General features: G+C 39.7%; 2 protein-coding genes across 2 annotated transcripts; both read right to left on the bottom strand.

Moving 5' to 3' along the window:
- Positions 1-8246: 8246 nt before the first annotated feature.
- LOC147626340 (uncharacterized) lies at positions 8247-9324 on the bottom strand. The gene is made up of 4 exons (XM_086816795.1): positions 9225-9324; positions 8891-9141; positions 8735-8809; positions 8247-8630 (listed from the first exon to the last, which is right to left on the bottom strand). The coding sequence occupies exons 1-4, from the start codon at positions 9322-9324 to the stop codon at positions 8247-8249; spliced, it is 810 nt and encodes a 269-aa protein (XP_086672921.1).
- A 13-nt stretch (positions 9325-9337) lies between these two features.
- Positions 9338-11612, bottom strand: LOC147626339 (uncharacterized). The gene is made up of 8 exons (XM_086816793.1): positions 11173-11612; positions 11110-11117; positions 10875-10975; positions 10658-10789; positions 10270-10582; positions 9613-9870; positions 9422-9515; positions 9338-9362 (listed from the first exon to the last, which is right to left on the bottom strand). The coding sequence occupies exons 1-8, from the start codon at positions 11610-11612 to the stop codon at positions 9338-9340; spliced, it is 1371 nt and encodes a 456-aa protein (XP_086672919.1).
- Between the last annotated feature and the right edge of the window lie 10304 nt (positions 11613-21916).

Genomic DNA, 21916 nt, shown 5'->3' with positions numbered 1-21916 from the left:
GCCAGGTTGAAGACCGTAGAAACAGCCAGGGTAGTGTGGAGGAACCACTGTGAAACAAACCGTTGGATCGGAACACCCAAACGTGGAATGATCTCAAAGCTTACCTCAAGAAGTGATTCTGTCCTCCCAGCTTCCTAGAAACTAAGATGAATGAATTCCTAGAGCTAACCCAAGAAAGCCAAATCACGGAGGAATATCACCGAGTATTCGCTCTCCTCAAAGCTTACCTCAAGAAGAGATTATGTCCTCCCAGCTTCCTAGAAACTAAGATGAATGAATTCCTAGAGCTAACCCAAGAAAGCCAAATCACGGAGGAATATCACCAAGCATTCGCTCTCCTCCTCAAATACTCACCATCATTGGTGGATGAAGAACAGCTGATGACTAGGTTCATTTGGGGAATGAACAAACCCTTGGATACCCTAGTGAAGAATGCTAAGCCAGTTTCTATGGCTGAAGCCGTGTAGATGGCAAAGGATTTCGCCAAAGCCTTTGATGTCAAAGTCGCGTCGAAGCCAACACCATCATCTTTCAAAAGATTCCTAGCTCCAGAAGGTGATTCTAACTTTCCACCTCCTAAGAGACAACAAGGTCAAACTCAGGATACGGGAAGTTCCAGAATGGAAGAAAGGTCTTTTTTTGGAACACAATCCCTCGAAATTCAACTTCAGAAGTTTCAACCTTAAACAAAGAAGTTAAATGCTTTAACTGCCAAGGATACAGTCATCGTAGTATGGATTGCCCAACTACTTTTGGATCAAGGTTTTCAGGACAAGGAAGTTAAGGACCAAGATTCTAGATGCCAGTTCCTTCCTTCCAGGGTAATCAAGGTCCTTCCCGTCAAAATCAGGGAAACCCCAGAGGTAGACCCCCTAACCAACCCACAGCTTCAATGCAAAGTAATGCAAGACCCCCACCTCAGAATAGGGGAAGTCAAAGAGAGATATTCCTAAATCGGTCATCTACTTCCAAGGCAGTAACGCTGGAAGTAATCGAAGAAGAAAGAGATTATCCTCCAAATGCGAGATGAGGGCATCTGGTGTTTTTTAAGTGGGGTAGGATGTAAGATTCCTCCCCCCCCAGCTTTTGAGATGTAAAGGTGTAAGAACCTCCCCTTCAGTCTCTGTAATCATCCCCTAATTCTGAATTGAAGAAAATATTGTTTTCCCTTATTTTGGCCTAGAGAGAGAAAATATTCTAGAGAGAGAGATAATACAAATTTGAGATATTTTTGGATACAAAGTTTCTCCTAATATCTAAGATGAATTCCCCTGAAATAGAAGTTCAAAAAGAATTTTCCAATGTGCATTAGAAATTAACTAAATATGTGTATTGGAGACGCCTAAGGGTCCACATTTTCAGAAATTTTTGATTAAGGTCCAAATAAGGTTCTAAAGGGCCAATAGGATTAATCCAAGTGTTGGGATGAGAAAAATACAAAGAATAAAATAAAATACCCCAAAAATGAGTAAATGTTCACATACGATGAAGAGTGGACCAAGGACTAGGTTTACTAGTTAAAAATTGAGATATTTTAGTAAAATTGTGAATTTTTGACACCTTAGTAAGGAGGGAGAGACCTCATGAAGTAGGTGCCTTTTTTCATCATTGCTTTGCATTTTTAATTCAAGAAAATGAGATGTTTTTATCTCTCCTCTTGCAAACTGGATCAAAAAGTGAGCTAAACTGGTCCAAAACTTATCCAAAACGGATCAAACTGAAGCTAAAAGCCTCTAGATCCGAGTTGGACTTGGTTAGTGGCCTCCCTCACCTATAAATAGACCCTCACTCCTTTGTATTTTTATCTTTGAGTAATTACATGCCAGTATTATCTTCATTTTAGTGTAATTCTATTATCCCTCTATTTTGCCTCTACTTTTGGACGCTTTGGAGCTTCACAATTCTCCATCCTCTCTTGGAGATTACCCTCCCCAACTTGGTGGCCAAAGATTGCTTTGTGGGCTTAAAGAATCAAGTCAAAATCAAAGGTAAGCCTTAATCCAATGGTTTTTCTATCTTTCTCAATGGTTATCTCCTTCCCAACCTCTCTAATGCTTGGGAAGCTTTCAATTAAATGGTTTTTCTTGAAATCAAGCTTTCTAATGATTCATAATGTTTAAATGGTTTAATACTAATCTTTATACTTAATTATAATATTTTTATTAGTAAATCTCTCTTTTTAGGAAGATTAATCATCTTTATGGTTAGATCCTTGTTAGAAACATGGTTTTTAATGATGAACTAATTATCTTAAACAAAACTCTAGGCTTGACAAGCTAGAGAAAAAGATTAGGTATTTTTATGATTTTAATCTAGTTAAAAATGATGATTAATTTCTTTAAGCTTGTTTATGATTAATAAAAAATATATTAATTCTTTTTAAGTTGAAAGAGGGTTATACTAACATTTTTGGAAATAAGGAATGGATATTTAAGAATAATCAAGAGATTTAATCATAATTATGCTTATAATTATGATTATAATTATGTTATGTATGCATAAATAAATTTTAGTTTAAAAGAGGAGTTCTTATCAGATTTCAATTATGAATATTCATTTAAAGTTAGAAAATTGAATATTCTCAGAAGTTCCAGAAAAAAGATACATCTGATTTTTATGCATAAATTTAATAAAGCAAAAAGAGAAATTCCCATCATATTCTAGACATAGATATTTTTATGCTAAAAGAATGATTTTTGTCATATTTATGAAAAATAATTTTATAGTATTTATGCATAATTGTTTAAATAGAGAAAAGAGAATTTTTTGTTATATTTATCTTTATATATGTACATGCATAAATAAATTTTATGCTAAAAGTGGAGTTTTGAGCATTATTCAATAGTCAAAAAAATAAAGAAGGTTATGCACAAATACTATAGAATCATTCAATTTATGAGAATTATGAAAATAATTCATTTAGATAAATGGATTAGTGTTTATACTAAAAGAGTAAATATGGGTATAATTGATTTTGTAAATCCCATGAATCTTTTATTCAAAAAGAAGAATATTGAGCATATTTTATTTTGAGAAATTTATGAATGGATGTGAATGGATGTAGAATGATGTGAATGGATGTGAGTGGATGTAGAAATGATGTGAATGGATGTAGGAATGATGTGAATGGATGTAGGAATGATGTGAATGGATGTAAGAATAATGTGAATGGATGTGATATGATGTGAATGGATGTAGGATGATGTGAATGGATGTGATATGATGTGAATGGATGTAGGATGATGAGAATGGATGCGAATGGATGTGGAATGATGTAAATGGATGTGAATGGATGTAGGAAGATGTAAATGGATGTGGAATGATGTAAATGGATGTGAATGGATGTAGGAAGATGTAAATGGATGTGGAATGATGCGATGTGAATTGATGTAGAAGAATGTGGAATGATGAGAAATGACGTGGAATGATGTGGAAAGAAGGGAGTTTCTTGGAAACTGTAATTGAGACCTATTTTTAAAGATTGTTTTATGGCAAGAATGCTGGGGAAGCATTTTGACTGTCAAATAAGGTCGTGAGGACCTAAGTGAAAAGGTTGCAAAAACAGCTGACGAGACGGAGAGTCAATGAAGGACGTCTCACGTGGCAAGATCAGCCGAGGTCTTGACTAGCCTCGGTACGATTAAAATGGTGAGCTTCCGGTACGATGGATGAGGGACCAAGGAAGCGGCCTATGAGTGAAGCGCTAAGTGACGAACCTAGAGGGTGTTGACCATACGGTGCTCGGGCTCTGGGTCTTGCCCAGGATACCGACATGTGTGACGAGGAAGAAAAATGAGTTGGAGCTGTTTTCTGAACACAGGCATGGATCTGGTTGATTGGCCTTGCTGGTCTTCAATGGATGAGTTCATGGCTCTTTTACATGGATCTTGTTGGTTGATCTTATTGATCTCCAACTGAGAGTCCGTATGGTTTTTATGTGATTAAACTCTATGGGCTAGGAACTATTGAAAAGGCCCTTGAGTGAGCAGGTGTGGTGAGCGTTCTGGTTGCCGATGATGCCATAGGTACGCTGAGGAAGGAATGACTGAAATTGGATCTTAGGCTGGACTGATGGATTCCTATAATAAAATTCAATTCTGTTCAAGTTACGATAGTTGAAGTAAGTCCCAGGATAATCCTTGTTCTATGGAAAAAGAATCAACGATTGTGCCTCTTTTGATGTGGGGAAAAAAGCATTGGTCTCTATGAACCAAGTGCAAGTTCCTCCTTTGATTCGGCCATGTGACCCGCGGGGTCGGTTGGAATACAAAGAATACTTAAGGCTATTGACTACGTTAGAAGATTTTTTCTGGAGGAATCGCCTATGCTTTTTGGGCAAGGGAAAATTTTTCGGGTTTGGTTTTGGAAGAGCCGCCGGATTAGTTTCTTGTCCGAACATTCGTGGGTGAGGCCTCGAGTGGGAAACTCTGCCCTGCGCACACAAGGTTGCTACTTCCACTGCCAACACTCCAGAGCACAGGGGGAAGGGATCTCACACCCTAATTGCAACACTTCACTTCATTCAGACACAACAGATTCCATCCATCTTTCTCCAAAACAAAGCTGGATTGTCCCCAAAAAATTTGTTACTCCAACTGAATGCAAGCTTCCATGGTGGAAGGAAGTTTTGAGTCTTATGACTTAGGAAACTCAATGATTAGTTCTTGATACTTACTCAGCAAGGAAACTGAACAACAAAGGGTTAAGAAGGCTAACAACAAAGGCTAACATATTGTTGGGGCTGGACAGATGTTGGGTGGAAAGAGCTGGATCAACTAATGCTGAATTTTCAATTGTCTTAATGGGACAAGTGCTTGTTTATCTTCAGCTTGGATAAAATACTGGGCTTGGTTCAATGGGGCTAAAGGAAAAGCTAGAGACCTATATACTGAACTAAGAAAGGGGGAAAGCAATGTGGAATTTCACCCATGTCCTTTCTATTTAAGGTCTCATTCTCTACAAAATAGAGGGAGTAGGAGGGGGAGGAGAGGGGGGGGATCATGTACCAACGTTGTATTAATTAAATGCCACTAAATAGATACCAACAAAGTTATTGTCAATAGGTCTTGCCAATAACTTTGATGGGACTTTCAAAAATGAGACAAAATTTTCATTCTTAATAAATAAGCACCTAGCAAACGTTTCTTTGCTCGATTTTTTTTTGGGCGAGGAATTAATTATTAATATTACAAAAAAAGGTTTACAATCCCACAGGCAAAGTTCGTGATATTTAGAATATAAGTAACATATTCACTGCAGTTGTAAGCTCCATGTCTTTATCCTTGAAGGGGCATGTAAACAGATCAACGGAAGCTTTAATTGCTTGACCATCCAACTTATCCACCCAAGTGCATGAGATTCTCCCAAAAACTAGCCCATTGCATCCCAGATGGAGTTAATGACGGCGACTCTGATCCACTGCCACCTCATGTGGCCAAGGCCGAGTTGATTTTCCTCGTATCTCCTAACTAGGCATTCTTTCAATGGAATGTGTCCTGGGTGTGCCAACTTTTTGTAACCACCACTAAGTTACCTCTTTCGATATTCATCAGGCAAAGGGGCAGCTCCAGAATAAGTGGTAAGTTGTCTGTAGGGGGATACGTTTGTTGCAGGAGGGTTGTGGTCCTCATACACAAATTCAATAAAATAATGGACAAAGCTCACTCTACCTTTCTCAAAACACCATAGCTTATTGAGATATAAACTTGCATGAACATGAAAGAAGAGAAGATGCACGACACACACATTGGGTACAATCTCCCCCCACTTGATGGCTCACACTTTCAAGGAAGTGTATTTGGATATATTATTTTGTGAGCCAAAATGGACTTTTACACTCCACTTTGGGCCTTACCCCTAAACTTTAGGGAAGTGCCATGCATGAAGTAATGTGAACTATCTTTGGGTCTTGACTTTAGCAAAGTGTCATGCATGAATTAATATGGGCCATCTACTAAGGGTAAACAAACCATTTGAATAAATGTCCCTATAGCAAATGTGCATAATATAAATATGTGTGTTGTCATTTTATGTACAAGATAATGATGGCGCACCAAGCCACTACATAAAATATCGCATAAATATAATGTCGCCATGCACATAGTGATGCCAAAATGTGCATCTATATGCACATAGTGATGCCAAAATGTGCATCTATATGCACGCCAAAATTGTGTAACCATCATCATGCCACCCACACTAACCGTGCCAACTGATCTGCTATCAAAAACACATGCACAAGATTATATCCAGTGACTATCTACCTAACATGATGCAACCAATACCTAGCAGTAAGTCACTGACCATGTGGCAAATAAATATCCATGAAAAATATACCACAAATATTTCAATAATTTCCATAATCCATAACAAGGTTTGTCCACTTGCTCAACCTACCTCGCGTGGGAAATTTTTGAAAAACAGTCCTCCAAAGCCAATAGCTTTAGCCCTTCGTTGCCAAGCCCTTAGAGTGTCACGAGTGCTCCATTTGAAGGTAGCCTTTTCAATCGAAGTAGTGATGTGCATGTCTTATATCCACTCGCTAGGCTTGAGCTTCACTAGAGGTTTGCATGATCTACTTGTCCAGTTATGGAACCTGTTGGTGGAGAGATTTATCATTGGGACTACTATGGGCCACCAGTTAGGAATGCTTTGTAAGATGTGCTCTACATATGTTGTTCCTCTAGCGTTGAGTTGAAATACATCAAATACTTTAGCTAAGCCCTTCCAATCTGATTTTATGTAGTCCCACAATTCTAACCATCTACGCATGCCTTTCTAACCACAATTCTGACCATCTATGCATGCCTTTATAATTAAGTTTCATAGCAATTCTAGGCCTTTGTTTGGAAAGAAGTATCTCAAACTCCTCTCTATAGCCCTGGTCCACCAGATTGTTTTGGCTAGAGAGGCATCTCCTTGCATGGCCCTCTGCCGCCCCACCTAGTGTAGCTCCTTGTATATGCTTCTTTCCAACAGTCCATGATGCCTTGATTAAAGGGGGATCTTTGGATAAAGTAGACAAAAAGCTAGTCTCTCCACATGAGACCTTCCCACTTCCTAGACAGTCCTCTCGTGATGAAGGACCAAGGCTAGTCATAGTTAATGGAAAGCACAAGCCTTGCCATCAAACCCTGAGCTTTTGTAAGCAATGGTTTGACTCTAAGTCCTACCTTGTCTTTTGAGGTACATACTTCAGACCATGGGATGGCAGTCCAATGCTTGTGCTGGGGTGAGGACCACATAAACATTCAGAAGACTTTCTCTATTATGTCCCGAGCCGCTTGACTGAATGTGCAGACAGAGGCAAGAAATAACATGGGGGAGGAGAGCACATGCTTTATCACTGCGAGCTTCCCCACCGGGTGCGTCAATACAATGAGCGTAAACCAATGAGCGTTGCGAGCAAGGGTATTTTATGAGCAACAATTCCGAGATAATAATAAAACCTTATTTCCCTATGAAATACAATACCTCCTAAAAGAGGAGCCACAAGAATATGCTTTAACTGGTTGGCTGCTTGGAAATAAATAGGCAAACAATTAGGTCCTTGTTACATGTTTGTAGTCAACACAGAGAAAAATTTTGAAAAACGCATCATCAACAAAAGTATTATAGATGGATTTAAGAGATATATTGGGCAAATTTCATCATGTCTAGGACTATGTGCAATTTTAGTAAAGGTCCATGAATGTGATATTAAATCATCTAAGTTGCCAACAAGAAGGTTCATTGTTCTTTAGTTCAAGTGAGAACCAAATTCATGCGATGTGCATGATTTCAGGGTTCTAACATCTCTAGCCTCAAACATACTCATGTATCTTATGAAGCTACAAAAAAACATTAATCATCAAGCTACAAAAAGTACCAACAAAACAAGAGAATGGCTTGTGAATCCTTTATGACATAGACCTGCAATCCACCTAATACAAGAGTCAAGTAATACATCATCTATCAAGCTCAAAAAATGAAGCTATGAGTCTGTGTGGGGGGGCAGGAAAGCATGAATCCACATAATCCAAAAATAGCGCTATGCAAAAGACTACTTCTCATTTGCTTCATCATCAAGAAAAATACACCTTCTCCTACGTTTCTCCCGTCCCAATGATCGATCATCCACAATGGTGCTTGTCATGTGTATTGCCATTGCCTCTGCATAACATGGTAACTCACTTTAAACTTCCATGACAACATCAAAGAAAAAGAGAAAAGAAAAATGTAATAGAAAGACATGCATGTTTTACTTACTAGTCGGATGGTGCATCATGCACTTCATAATCACCAGAGGATGTGTCACTTTCTCCAAGGTCTGCCACCTTTTTTGTGCCATAGATCTCCTCTATATATGGTGAAAGGTAATCCTTGCATATCTCCTCATCATTATCAATGACCAAGCAACCACGGCCGGTGTGCATAGATGCCTTTAATATAGGCCCTGTCCCAGCCCCCAACTCCAATATTGTACCTGTTCGTGGGCAAAGAGCCTCAGTAAACATAAGCATATGAGAGGGACTCCTCTCTAGAATCCCTCGCCAACTACCACTTTTTCCACCACGTCGTGCTCTATTGCTTGAAGGTAAGTAATGACCAATAATCTCACAAGAGAGGTCCTGCTGCAAAATATTTCCCACCTACAAATTGAAATACACATAGTATCAAGTGATCACATTCAAAAGTAACCTCCAATCATTTAAATTCAATGCACTCCTAATAAGTACTGAAAGTGTCATCCAACCTTTAATGCACTCTCACTATTGAAAGGAGGATCCTTTCCCCTCTTGTGGAATGCCAAAGCATAAAATACATTCACCTATACAGGCAACAAAGAAAAAACAACACAATATTAGATGACAAATAGCAAGAATTAACATTCAAGTGAATAGACTTAAACCTTTTGCATATGTCCATGCTTTTGTAGCAGAGATAATGACTCAGAGCTCTCCATAATCCATCTGAAACCTAGCTCCAAGCCTGTACGCTTTGCAAAGCGCTCCACAGAAACAAGAGAAGAACTCAAGCAAAACACTAAGACCCATCCCATATCATCCATAACACATGATGCCGCCAATAGAGAGAACTTCATGTGGTCATCTGTAAGGACATTCCATTGTGGAATACCTTGAAACCCATGAATAGGCAAACCTGCATATTAATCATGTATATCAGCAAGTTCCTTTTACACAAACACCATCACAAAAAAGGAGTATACATTAAAAAAGTTTTACCAGTAGGAAGATCAATGAAAGTAAGGTCAACACTCCAACTACTTGGCTTAGAATTTCTCATCTTTGGACCTCCACCCAAACGCACATAAAACTCCCTCATAAAAGCAAACCCCTCATTGAAGTTTCCGGATGCAAACTCTTTTCCAAGCACTATGTAATCGTAAATCCAAACCTTGGAATGATTTTTGACTCCATGCTTCTCTACGAACAAAAAGCTAGAAAGTGGAGCATACACCATAGCTCCCTTGGTACTTGTCTTGTGTGCTATAGGACTCTCCAAATTACGGGTGTCTATAGATAGTATGTCCAACAAAAAAACAAATTAATAAAATCTAGAAAACTATTAAAAACAAATATTTAAATACAATCCAGAAGAACCCAATGTTACCTTTTATTACATCTCCCTTTTTTTGAGAGGGACGCCCCTTGTTTTTTCCCAAAGCATGCATCTCTAGCTCTTCTCTCTCTTTGATAGATTTCAACTCTGCCTCCATTTTCTTCCTTTGCTCCTCTGACATCTCGCCTGATGACCCAGAATCAGATTTGCATTCTCCTTTTAAATGTTGAAGGTATCTCTCCTTCTCCTCCTCTAGGCACTCTCCTTTCTTCATGTCAATCCACCAAGGGCAATGCTTTCTCTCCCAATCCGTCAAGATAAAGACTCCATTAGGATCTTTACCTTCACGAAAGATGGAAGAGGTATACATACTATAGGTTGGAGGAGAAATCACAACCCAAGCCTTGCATATGTCAGGCAGACCATTGATTGTTTTCTTGGCTATTAGATGCATTAAAAACCTACAAAAGAGATATAATAAATCAACTAAAAAATAAACACGGTTCATAAGATTTCAAGAAACAATGCAAAAAGAGAATTACCTATAAACCAACCGTCTTGAGGAGTTTTTTAGATCCACATGCTTGGCCGACGGAGTTGCCACACTCATCTCTTTCTGGAGTTCATAAAACAGCACTCCTCTATAACGGTTTACAATATCTGCAAAGTAAGTCTCTATGTGCACATCGGCAGGTAGCTCCACCTTATTCACCCCCTGAGTAGAATCTACCACTTGGTGTAGAAGCCGTGTGGCATCCTCCAATACCTGATCCATCCAAACCTCCTTTGCAAGCCAAGGAATGTAGTGGTGATCTCCAAGTGGCATACCATAGCTCTGCCGAAAGTTCTCATCTGCACCTAACATCTTTAACATTTTCAGCTTGAGATTTTGGGAACAAGCAGCACTAGAAATGGCATAAAGTTTCTCAATTGAGATCTTAAACTTCTCATCCTCAAGGGGCAGCTTCCATAATACATTGAACCACTCCTCTGAATTAGATGGATTTACCACCGAAAGATTCTATGCCACCAACAGAAAAGAATTAGAAGAAGAAATGCTTGTGATGCCAAAGAACCAAAAGCAGAAGATACAAACCCGTGTCATCCTTCTATTATAGGATTTGACGACACTCCTCCTAGCTAGTGTCTCAGCCTTAATACGCTCATCCTTTGCCAAGCTTGAGGAAATCTTCTTAATTGCCAATTCTAAATCTGATTTCCATTTATTCTTCAAAAAATAACAGCCATTAAAAAAACACTTAATGACAAAGATAGCAAAGTAACATTCTTAACCACCTTTATTAAGTACTTACCCCATATACAATGGGTCCAAGAATAGCTTGAGTGAGAGGATACCAAACTCGCCTTCCAGATTGTGCCTCCCTAGACCTGGCCTTCTCCATTGACCTCTTATCTTCTTCCGTGAAGGAGTCAGTGAAATTAGATGGATCAAGAGAGCAAACCGTGCTTGTATGGAATAAGTAATCTTTGAGGTTTGTCTTTACAATAGCCTCTTCATTCATTCTTCATGAAATAAATAGAAACAACCATAAGAACTAATCAAAACAATCATAAATACAATGTTGAATATACAAAATGTTGAATACTCACATGTTTATTCTTTGAAGTGCAGCGATAAGCCTCATCTCATCTTGTTGATTAGGCACAATGAATTGCGCCATAACTCGAACATGTCTCTTCTTATCATTACGATACATCTCCTTGATGCTCTCAAGCCAAGAAGCGGTCCTGTGATTTCCCTCCCAAACATAAAACATCTTTCCACTTAACATAGACCACTCATCTTTAGATGCAATCTCCTCCTCAAACTCTGCATTGACAAGCTGCCAGTTTTTGTCCCATGTCTTCATGATATCTTCATCCACATCCTTTGTGCTGCCATCTGGTAGATTTATGGAGAGAACAAACATACCTTTCATCATCAAATATCCTTCCTCTTCAAAAACCTTCTTTAACAATGAGAGATCTTTTCGAAGCTCTCGCACCCTCTCGTTGACCAAGCATCTACACAGAGGGATCAATGGAGGCATGGAACCCTGATTAAGTGCCAAGCTGTCTATGAACTCAGACCCATGTGGCTTGATGATGGATTGTGGAATAAGATCATCCACATCTTTCTCATCCTTGTCACTAGAAGCATCAACCTGTTGTTGAATCGGTATGAAAGGCTCAGTTAGAACTTTGTCTCCAGCTTCTTTGCTAACTTCCTTTTGAATGTGACTCCCTTGACCACTCTCTGCCATTTCAATGGTCTTTTCACTGCCATCACTAGGTGGAGATTTTCGCTTTCTTCCCACATTCTTGGCCGTTGATGTCTTCCTTTTTCCAAGAGCAGGTGACTACAAAAGACATTAAGAGCAAGTGATTATACAAGACATTGTTCTTTGCAACACTATTTCGCCAGCGAAATACATAAGGATGGAAAAACACTTGGCATTACATGCATTCAAAGTTGCATAAGACAAATTCACAAATTTCAAGGCATTCATGCACCTCAATTAACCAAAACGAGGAAATTTCAAGGCATAAGAAAAATTTCATAACACATACATGCGAAATAGTCTTCGCCCTGTTCACAAACACACACACACACATACTATTTCGCTGGCGAAATAGTGTTTACCTAAGGCAAATATTTTTGCCTCTCTCGTCTTCATCATCACCGCTCTACACATGCCCTTCAATTCAAATCGAAAAAGTCTTCATCACAAATACTTTTCCACATTGCATTGAGTGGAGGATGGATGTGTACTCCAAGTTGGGAAGGTTTCCACATTGCATTGAGTGGAGGATAGATAGGTATGCTCACAAGAACACACACATACACTATTTCGCTGGCGAAATAGTGTATGTGTGTGTTTTAGTTACCACAAAAACACACACAAACACTATTTCGCTGGCGAAATAGTGTGTGTGTGTGTTTTTGATAATCTGCAATGAGTGTGTGTGTGTGTTTTTGATAATCTTCTGAGCTTGGCCATCACGACATAATCCTACAACTATGAAAAGGCGAAATAGTGTGTATGAGTTTTGGCTACCACAAAAACACACACAAACACTATTTCGCTGGCGAAATAGTGTGGGTGTGTCTTTTTGATTGTCTGAAATTTGGATCCGCCACACCTCTATTGCCTCGGGACGAAAATGCGAGCGCACAAACACACTCACACACACTATTTCGCTCGGAGGTTTAGTAAGTCTCGTTATGACCTTGTGAGAACAAGTAAACACAAATCAACCCAAAGATAATTGCCATATTGTTGTGTAGGCTAGTAGCTTTAATGCACCAAAAGGAAGCCCATCAGTTATGATGTCACAAAGGGTTGCAAAGGGGGGGGGAGAGAGAGAGAGAGAGCTATATTATTGTCTCCAAAAGACCCAATGGGTCTATGATATCAAAGTTTTCCATGTGATAGAGAGCCACAGAAAAGACAAATAGAAACTAAAAGACATACAAAAGGATAGAGTAGTTGAATGTCTATCATATCATCATCATCAAGAGAACCACAGAAAAGACAAATAGAAACTAAAAGACATACAAAAGGATAGAGCAGTTGAATGTCTATCATATCATCATCATCAAGAGAGCAACAACATCATCATAGTGATGGATACATGTGCAAATACATCATCTCCTTATCATAGTGATGGATACAAGTGCAAATATGTATCCTTATCAATACAAAATGAGATCTTGTGTGTGTGGTGGCATCCTCATCCATCTAGAATATCTATCATAGGAGAGACTATGATTATCAAGAGGATCGCCATGCCCGCTATGAGAGGTGGAGTATCCTTGTGTCACTCGAATTGGATTTATCATGTGGAATGCTACGATTGAAAATGAGCTTATGAACATCGAGTGCTGGGAAATCTGGTCTAAGGTGACTCCGCCACACCTCTATTGCCTCGAACGAAAATGCGAGCGCACAAACACACTCACACACACTATTTCGCTGGCGAAATAGTGTGGGTGTGAGTTTTTTATCCGTCTGTAATTTGTAATTTATTGCTGTACGTTTTATATGCGCCGGTGGGCAGTTTCTCCTCGACGAAAGCGATTCCAAGTGCGCTCAAAACGAATGCCTATCTATTCCATGCGTAATCAGGCCACGCGTGCCAAAAGACTCCAGTCTTTCCAGTAGAGCAAGATGCGATCGATGGATGCGTCTTTAATTGTGTGAGATAGACGAAACAATCAGTCCGATTCGCAGGTACAAACACACACACACTATTTCGGCGATAGCGCACAAACACACACACACTATTTCGCTGGCAAAATGGACTCGAAATACCTTGCTGCTGCCCGCTGATCTCCTTGTCGCACGCTTCATATCTGCTGCCTACTGATCTCCTCGTCCCACGCAGAGGCTGAAGGCAATACTCGGGAGAATGCTCGGGCGCAGAGGCGGAAGACAAAGCTCGGGCGCAGAGGCTAAAGGCAATGTTCGGGAGAGCTCCGGCGCAGATGAACGAACTTGCTCAGTGGGAGATGCAATGAATTAGAGTCAACAAACTCACACACCCAAATTAAAGGCTCTCTGACTCACACACACCTACCCAAATTAAAGGCTCTCTAACTCTCTCTAACTCTCTCTAACTCTAATCCGAGTTCACTTTCCAGGGTCTCCCACACTCGCGTCCATCAATCTCTAGCCTTAATTCCTTTCTATGGGCTCTCTCCCTCTCTGTCTCTCTGGAGATATTAGGTTGCACCTAGGTCCTTTACTCACCCACCCATTCACTTAACCACTCGCCCAACCCCCCTCTGGTAAGCGGATCTAGAGAATCTCTCTTTAACTAAAAGGAGGCGGCGGCTTGAATGACACACACACTTGTTGGATTTAACGCATTAAACGATTATATATTCTCTTTACGCTACATATTATAAATAATAGCTATTTTTAACCTTTTATAATAATTATTTGATTAAAGATCTTGCCTCATAACAAAAAATAAAAAGGACACTCTTTATAAAAGAAGTGTCGCCTCTAACAGGTCGACGAGTTCTTGACAATGGAGAAAGCAATTGTTCAAGATGAGAATGGTGTCATTCAGATGGAGTTCGTAACAATGGCTGGATTTGTTGAGGTGTCCAAAAGAGAATTGTCTTTACATTTTGGCTTGACAGAGGAATCCATCCACCTTCACCAAGTATCTGGTGATCCGGATGATGGCCTGTATTTTGATCTTGCATCTTACCTTAGAGAACAAGAAGTAATGTTTCACCTGGATTTTCAGTTTGGAAAGGTATTTATTGTTCGTGGAGATAAGGTGCCATGCATCCCTTCTCAAGATGAAGATTTTACAGATCTTGAAGTTGAAAAGAGGATTATAGGTGACACATTTCAAGAAAACGATGATGCTACAGTCAGTATAGTGCAATTACTCAGAAATCTTCCATTGAGGAACTCATTGAGAAACACTTTTATGCAAGCTAATGAAATAAAACAAGTGTCAGAGCTACCTAATAGATATGATGGGAATATAATGTTCGAGCTGCCCTATGCAAATCCCTCAACAAGAACCATTGGCATGGAAAGCAAGTTGGATGGGCATACTTGGACAAATGAGATGACAAGCAACATATCTGGATTTGAGGGAGTAGTGAGATACAGAAAGTGTGGTGGCCATTTACAATGCCTTAACAACTTATGCACTGGCTTGCAACGATCTAAAGTAAAAAATGAGAAGCATTGGACTGGTCGGTTAACAAGAGTTTGTCCAGAGGGCTCAACAACAGAAGGATTCGGAAGCCTTAAGTGCTTTTATTGCAAGTCATATCCAACTTGCGTCGCTCAATGTACATGCAAGCTAGTCCTTTGTTTTCCCAATGAGATTGCAGGTAGAAAGGTGTCTAGAGGTGTCATACATATTGGCCACCACATGCATCCAGTTGCAGAGGGTGTTTCTAAACAAATTCTGGATAATGTCCATGAAAGAGTTAGTAGAATGGTTTCTAGAGACATTGGTGGTAAACCCAGATCTTTTCAACTAAAACTAGCAAAGGAGATTGTCATGGAATCTTGTCTTTTTCAACAACATGAAGGAGATGTTAAAGTGTCTGACAGCGACTTAAGTGTCTTGCTGGCAAAACTAGCACCTTCTCTCGACAACAGAAGGTTATCACGTTGGAGGAGAGACACACAAGTTGACTTTGGACATCCATGTGGTGACTTTGAGGCTCTGCTAAAGCTCAAATCAAAATTGATGTTTGATTACTTTCAGAGTATTGCATTCCCTGGGCAGATAGAGTTGTCAAGCTTCGAAAGGTGTCATGTCTTTAAAATGTCAACCCAAGGACCAGGTAATGGAGTAGAGTTGGTTAATAAAATGAGGCCTAAAGGTGAGTTAGGTGGGTGTTCTTTGACTTTGTGAAGAGAATGCATGACTGGACGACCATGGCTTGCCATGTATATAATCCATTTGTGCAAGAGATGCAGACCATTGCAATAGGGGATTTTAAGGTCGAGGACACAGAGTCCCAGATTTTATTTTGGACATTGTTGAATATGGTTATGGAGAAAAAGGGTTACAAGAAGGCATGTTTCAAGGGATTCATGGCTGATGAGGCTCAGGCTAATTGGCGAGCAGTTAGGACAGTTTTTAATGGAGGCCCTAAAAATGTCATGGTTGGAAGAGAGAGGTCTTGCTCCTTTCATTGGGAGCAAAGCATGCAGCATCATGCAAAAAAATGCATTCCCTCTCATAGCCAAGAGGAGTTCAAGTCACGATGTCGTGCATGGAAAGCAGCACCATCAGAGGAGGCTGCTGAGCAGGAATTGGACAATCTTTGGACATGGTTGCAAGAAGGTCATGCTGACAAAACCAATATCTCAGCTTTGCAAACATGGTTAATATGGTGGCATGCAAGAGTAGCTCACTGGGGTGAATACATGGTCAAGGTAAGACAATCTAATATGGAGTTGACTCCTGCATTGTAATTTTGATTCAGTTATCTTATGTTTAAATTTGTTCAAATATGCAGGCCATGGAGGGAGATGAAAAGTACCTTGTTCCAAGAGCAAACTTGGCGGAGTCTATGCATGGGAGTTGGCTAGCATCCAATGATGGGGTGAAATACATTTCCCTCTACAATGCTTGCTATAATGACCTTTTGAATACTCTAATCCAACAGTCAAAATATGATAGCTATCTTAAGGGTGGCCACCTTGGATGTGGTCCTGGATTGGAGAAACTTAAGAGACGGGCCTCAACAAGTGCAATCCCACCTGCGGCAAGAGAAATTGTTGATCTCACAAATGAGGCTGCTGTAGAGCTGGGGGCTGCCAATAGGTCTCTCTCCGCAGATGGTGATTCTAGGTCTGTTCGGCGAAAAAGACGAGGTGTATTAAAGAATCCTATCAAAGAGGGAGATTCACACCGACCAGAGTATGAGTATGTCACTTACAACACACAACATCACGGTGCACCCAATGTTTTGCAGGAAGTACATAATGAGGGAGAGGTGGAAATACATTCAACAAGGTGGGCAATCAGAAGGACAACACCAGGGAGTAAGGTGCGGTGCCAAGGATACTTGAGAAATGAGAAACGAAAATGTAATGAACTTATTGATAAAAAAGGTAGGGCAGGATTACTAGGAGTGCCAGCACCATGTTTTGAGGGACTCATTGAAATCCCCTCTGGAACCAGGAAACAATTTGTATGGTTTTGTGGAAGTAATGTTGACCATACCTAGGAGCCCTCTCACAATGTAATCGAGAAACCAAGCACTAGACCTGCTGTGTGGCCCGTTGCAATTGGAACTTCATTGGATTCTATAGAAATATCTGCATTGTCAAAGGCAGGCTTTGATTTGAAGAACATTAGTGCAGAGGCACATCAACAAGTAGGGACTCCTCTTGCAAGTCATGATGATGCTGATGTGCGTCCCATGAACCGCAATGGAAAGCTAGTGATTGTTGCCAGGGTGGTGAACAAAGAAATGCGGGATAGAATCAAAAGGGCTGCAGAGCTTATTTGCACTGTTCATGGGTGTAGGGTTGTTGTGCCAAAGGAGCATGTTGAATACACTTTATCGACTGAAGGAAGCATCAAGAAAGGACAAAACTACTTGGTTACTGTTTCAGCTTTTCCTTCTTGCACATGCGATGACTTTCAAAATCGGGAACGCAAAGGCAAAAGATACATGCCTTGCAAACACCTTTACTTTATTTATATGCATGAGCTGGACTTGAATGTGGATCACCAAAAGTTTATTCACCAAGCAGCCCTCACTAAAAGAGAGTTGCAGCAAGCTTTGCGACTAGTTGCTTGATGATGTAATTTTTACTTTTTGGTATTGTGCATAGTCCATGTTGGAACTCCTTCAATGTATTTAATTTTTGGTGTTGTTCGCAAATTGCAATGAGTTGTAGCAAGCATTGCTGCTAGTGGCTTGACGATGTAATTTTTACTTTAAGAGATTTAAATTTCAATTTTTCTTTGATGTGCACTTTTTACTTGTATTCATAGGGAAATATAAGCTTCCTTTGTCTTTATTCATACTGCAATGAAACTTATAATGTATTTCTTTTTGGGATCTTCTTTAAAGTCATGTTTGTAATGGATTTAAATTTCAATTTTTTCTTTGATGTGCACTTTTTATCTTTATTCATAGGGAAATACAAGCTTCCTTGAGGTTCATAGTTTGGATATTGCAATGATGATGGCCCTTTTTTTTTTCCTTCGCTCGCCACGCTCGACACTTTACGCTCGTAAAAAGGGCCCCCCCTTCCCTACCATGGAAAAAGCTGCATAGAGTTCTTGTAGATCAACTTAACCAGCATCTTCTCCAAGAACCAATCAAATGTGAGTTCAGCTCCAATGGGGCAGCCGAGCAACCCTTCCATGCTCAATCCATTTAAACCCATATTGGGCTATTCACAAGCCTCAGGGTTAGTTGAGTGTAGCAATAGTGCCTTGGCTTTAGCCAAACTATTAAAAGCTCATAAAACTCCTCGACCACCTATAAAAGGAGTCAACATTGTCCTCGAAGAACATTCCAAAGTATTATTGTTGTCATCATCAAAAAATTGTGTCATCATTTGCCTAGGGGTGCCAAGGAGTTTAAGGACTTTGGTGAGTCCACTCTCCTAACAGTACCTCACCTTTTCTCAATTACCAAAGCAAAAAGGAGCGGGGCCAAGGGGCATCCCTACCTCATTTATCTATTCAATTTAAACAATATTGTTGAGTTACCATCCACCAGCATAGTGGCGTGTGCATTAGCCAGCAAGGGTTGGACCATTCTATAAACTTAGGCCAAAATCCCAACTTCCAAATGACAGCTAGCATAAAGTCCCATCTCACACTATAAGAAGCTTTATCCAAGTTGAGGTTAAGGAGGGGACAAAATGGGCCAAAGTATGGTCAATGCTACATTGAACATTGAGTATGGCTTCATGGAATTTTCTACCTTGAGCAAATTCAAACTGGTTTAGGATCAACTACTTTAAGGAGAATGAGTTTGATGTGTAGTGCCATGGCTTTAGCATATATTTTGTATGATGTATTGAGCATTGTTTCTATCTCTTGGGTGAAGTCTAATTGCTCTCTTAGGTATTAACTTATTGGCTCCCCAGAGAGGCCCGTTGCGTTTGTCATATCACACAAGTCTCTCTTGATGAGCTCCCAAAAGTGCTAATAAAACTTAACTGAGAGGCCATCAGGCCATGGAGATTTCTTTTTTCCCAATTTGTTGGTTGCAAACTTCAGTTCATCCTCTCAAAAGGACCTCTCGATAAGGTAGATGATTTCACTAGGGATCTCACTATTTATTTTGGAGAGGAACTCTCCCATCTCACTTTGGATCTAAACCTAACACCTTCTACCTTTATTTTTTAAGGGATGAGACTTTTTATAGAAATTTAGAGCAAAGTTGATGCATTGGTCCCATCGGTCCTGAGCATTAACCTAGCACATTCCTAGGCATGTTTAATCCCTACATCAAAATCATGCTTCCATAGGTTTCTGACATTGAACATGAAGGGGGTGGGGGGTGCTCTCATACTAGCTTCTCAGTCTTGGATCTCGCATTGAATGATGAGAGGTACATTGTCAGACACAGCAATGTCCAAGGATAGCTTAACATCCAGGGAGGGTGAATCCACCATCCTCCATATAGGTGAGGTAACGTTTATCCAACCTGGTAGCCTGCCACTATTATCTATTAGTCCATTTGTACATGCTCGCCTCTTGACTATCAGAGAGGCATTTGACCATGTACCACTTTCCATGTCTGTCTTAAGTATTGCCATGCATTCCACTCATCATTGAACAAGTCATTTTATGGTGGGACATGTCCTTGGGGTCCTCAACCATGTACCACTTTCCATGTCTATCTTAAGTATTGCCATGCATTCCACTCATCATTGAACAAGTCATTTTATGGTGGGACATGTCCTTGGGGTCCTCAACCATGTACCACTTTCCATGTCTGTCTTAAGTATTGCCATGCATTCCACTCATCATTGAACAAGTCATTTTATGGTGGGACATGTCCTTGGGGTCCTCAACCATGTTAAAGTCCCCAAACAAAATACTATTCAAACATAAATTTTATGGTTTTTATTCATTTTTGGCTTAATAATTATTACTTATTGGTTTAAGGTTTTAGAAAAAAACAAAAACAAAAAAAAATCTTAGTGGATCTTCCCACTGTGGAAACTTTCACCTACAAAAGCATGTAGAGGTGCATGGACTTCATCGGCTCTCTCTCTCTCTCTCTCTCTCTCTCTCTCTCTCTCTCTCTCTCTCTCTCTCTCTCTCTCTCTCTCTCTCTCTCTCTCTCTCTCTCTCTCTCTCTCTCTCTCTCTCTACCCTTTCTCCCTTTGCGTCTCTCTCTCTCATATGTTGAGCATGTTGTTTGTATGCTTAACCCCCAGATTATTGCTATAAAAAATAAAAACCTTCAATCTTCTTTGACTAAGCCTCCCCCACCCCCACCCCCCAAAGCAAGACTAAAAACACAAAAATCTATCACTTCACAACTTATTTCCATCAAAATTTCAAATCTAAATATGTATGCTTTTCATGTATTTTTATGTAAACATCTTGGTAAGTTCAAACTTTTTATTGGAGGTTTCTAAGCTTGAAAATTCAAAGGGCTTATTTATAGACATGGAAACCCAAGGCCCAAATTGTGGGCATTCGAAAGACCAAGTTAAGTGCACTTTTTCACCCAATGAGAAAATGCACTTCAAATTTTGTGCTTATTGAATGAATTTATTTGCACTATAGCTAATGCTTTGATGTCTTTAGTTGAATTAAAAGTAGGACACTTGGCTCATGCTACCTAGTTCATTTATAAAATTTCACACATGGAGGCCTTGTTTCTTTTTTCAATGATTAGAGGTCATAAAATTACATTGTTGACTAGCCTTTGACCACTCAAAACAAGGGAACAACACTAGGTCCTCGCAAGACCAATTTCAAAAGTTATAGGTAGCCCTTGTTAACTAGCCCTTGACCCCTCAAAACAAGGGAACAACACTAGGTCCTCGTCGCAAGACCAATTTCAAAAGGTATAGGTAGCTATCATTTTTATACACGCATATAGAGGATGGGAGAGATAATTATTGTAATAACCATTCATATTGAATTTCATCAAGTTAGTCCTTTCTCTAGCCTCTCTTCATAAGTTGAAATTGTGGCAAATGGATGTCAACAATTCCTTCCTCGATGGCCAGCTTGAGGAAGAAGTGTACATGCAATAGCCTACTAGTCATGTCAAAGCAAAAACATAGTATCTTGTTTGCAAGCTACAAAAGAGCTTGTATGGTCTGAAGCAAGCTCCAAGAGCCTAGTATGGCAGAATTGATGAGTGTCTCAAAGTTCAAGGTCTCTAGAAGAGTGATACAGATTATATTCTCTACTACATGGTGAAAGGGAAGGGCATTATTCTTGTTCTTCTATATGTTGATGATCTGTTTTTGACAAGAAGCAATGAATCCATGGTTGTAGCTATCAAATCCAAACTCTCAGATGAGTTTAAAATGAAAAATATCAAATACCTGCACTATATCCTTGGGATTGAAGTAGCCAGGACCACAACAGGTGGTATCTTCATCTCTCGGCAAATGTATCTATGACTATTTTCAAGAAGTTTGGTATGGAGACTTGCAAGCCAGTGTCTACACCAATGGAATCCACTGTGAAGCTGACAAAGAATAAAACAAGTCATCCTTCTAATATTACTTTGTACAAGAAACTCATTGGTTCTCTCATTTACTTGACTATCACTATAGGCTTGACCTCTATTTTGCAGTAAATATTCTTGCTCCGTTTGATGCGAAACCCCAAATTGTCTCATTGGGCTGCAACCAAAAGA

Source organism: Cibotium barometz, chromosome 22 (genome assembly GCF_041138505.1).
Source record: "Cibotium barometz isolate CiBa-2024 chromosome 22, ASM4113850v1, whole genome shotgun sequence".
NCBI lineage: Eukaryota > Viridiplantae > Streptophyta > Polypodiopsida > Cyatheales > Cibotiaceae > Cibotium > Cibotium barometz.
This window is presented reverse-complemented; position numbering and strand designations above follow the sequence as displayed.

What these genes read in the sequence shown, in the direction of transcription:
- LOC147626340 (XM_086816795.1), bottom strand. Translation starts at nt 9,324, where the DNA reads ATGAGGGAGTTTTATGTGCGTTTGGGTGGAGGTCCAAAGATGAGAAAT. An exon ending in TTTCATTGATCTTCCTACTG is followed by an intron (nt 9,142 to 9,224) that starts GTAAAACTTTTT and finishes ATTAATATGCAG; the next exon opens with GTTTGCCTATTCATGGGTTT. An exon ending in AGCATGGACATATGCAAAAG is followed by an intron (nt 8,810 to 8,890) that starts GTTTAAGTCTAT and finishes TTGCCTGTATAG; the next exon opens with GTGAATGTATTTTATGCTTT.
- LOC147626339 (XM_086816793.1), bottom strand. Translation starts at nt 11,612, where the DNA reads ATGCCTCCATTGATCCCTCTGTGTAGATGCTTGGTCAACGAGAGGGTG. An exon ending in AAAGGGAGATGTAATAAAAG is followed by an intron (nt 9,516 to 9,612) that starts GTAACATTGGGT and finishes TACTATCTATAG; the next exon opens with ACACCCGTAATTTGGAGAGT. An exon ending in AGCTTTTTGTTCGTAGAGAA is followed by an intron (nt 9,363 to 9,421) that starts GCATGGAGTCAA and finishes TGCTTGGAAAAG; the next exon opens with AGTTTGCATCCGGAAACTTC.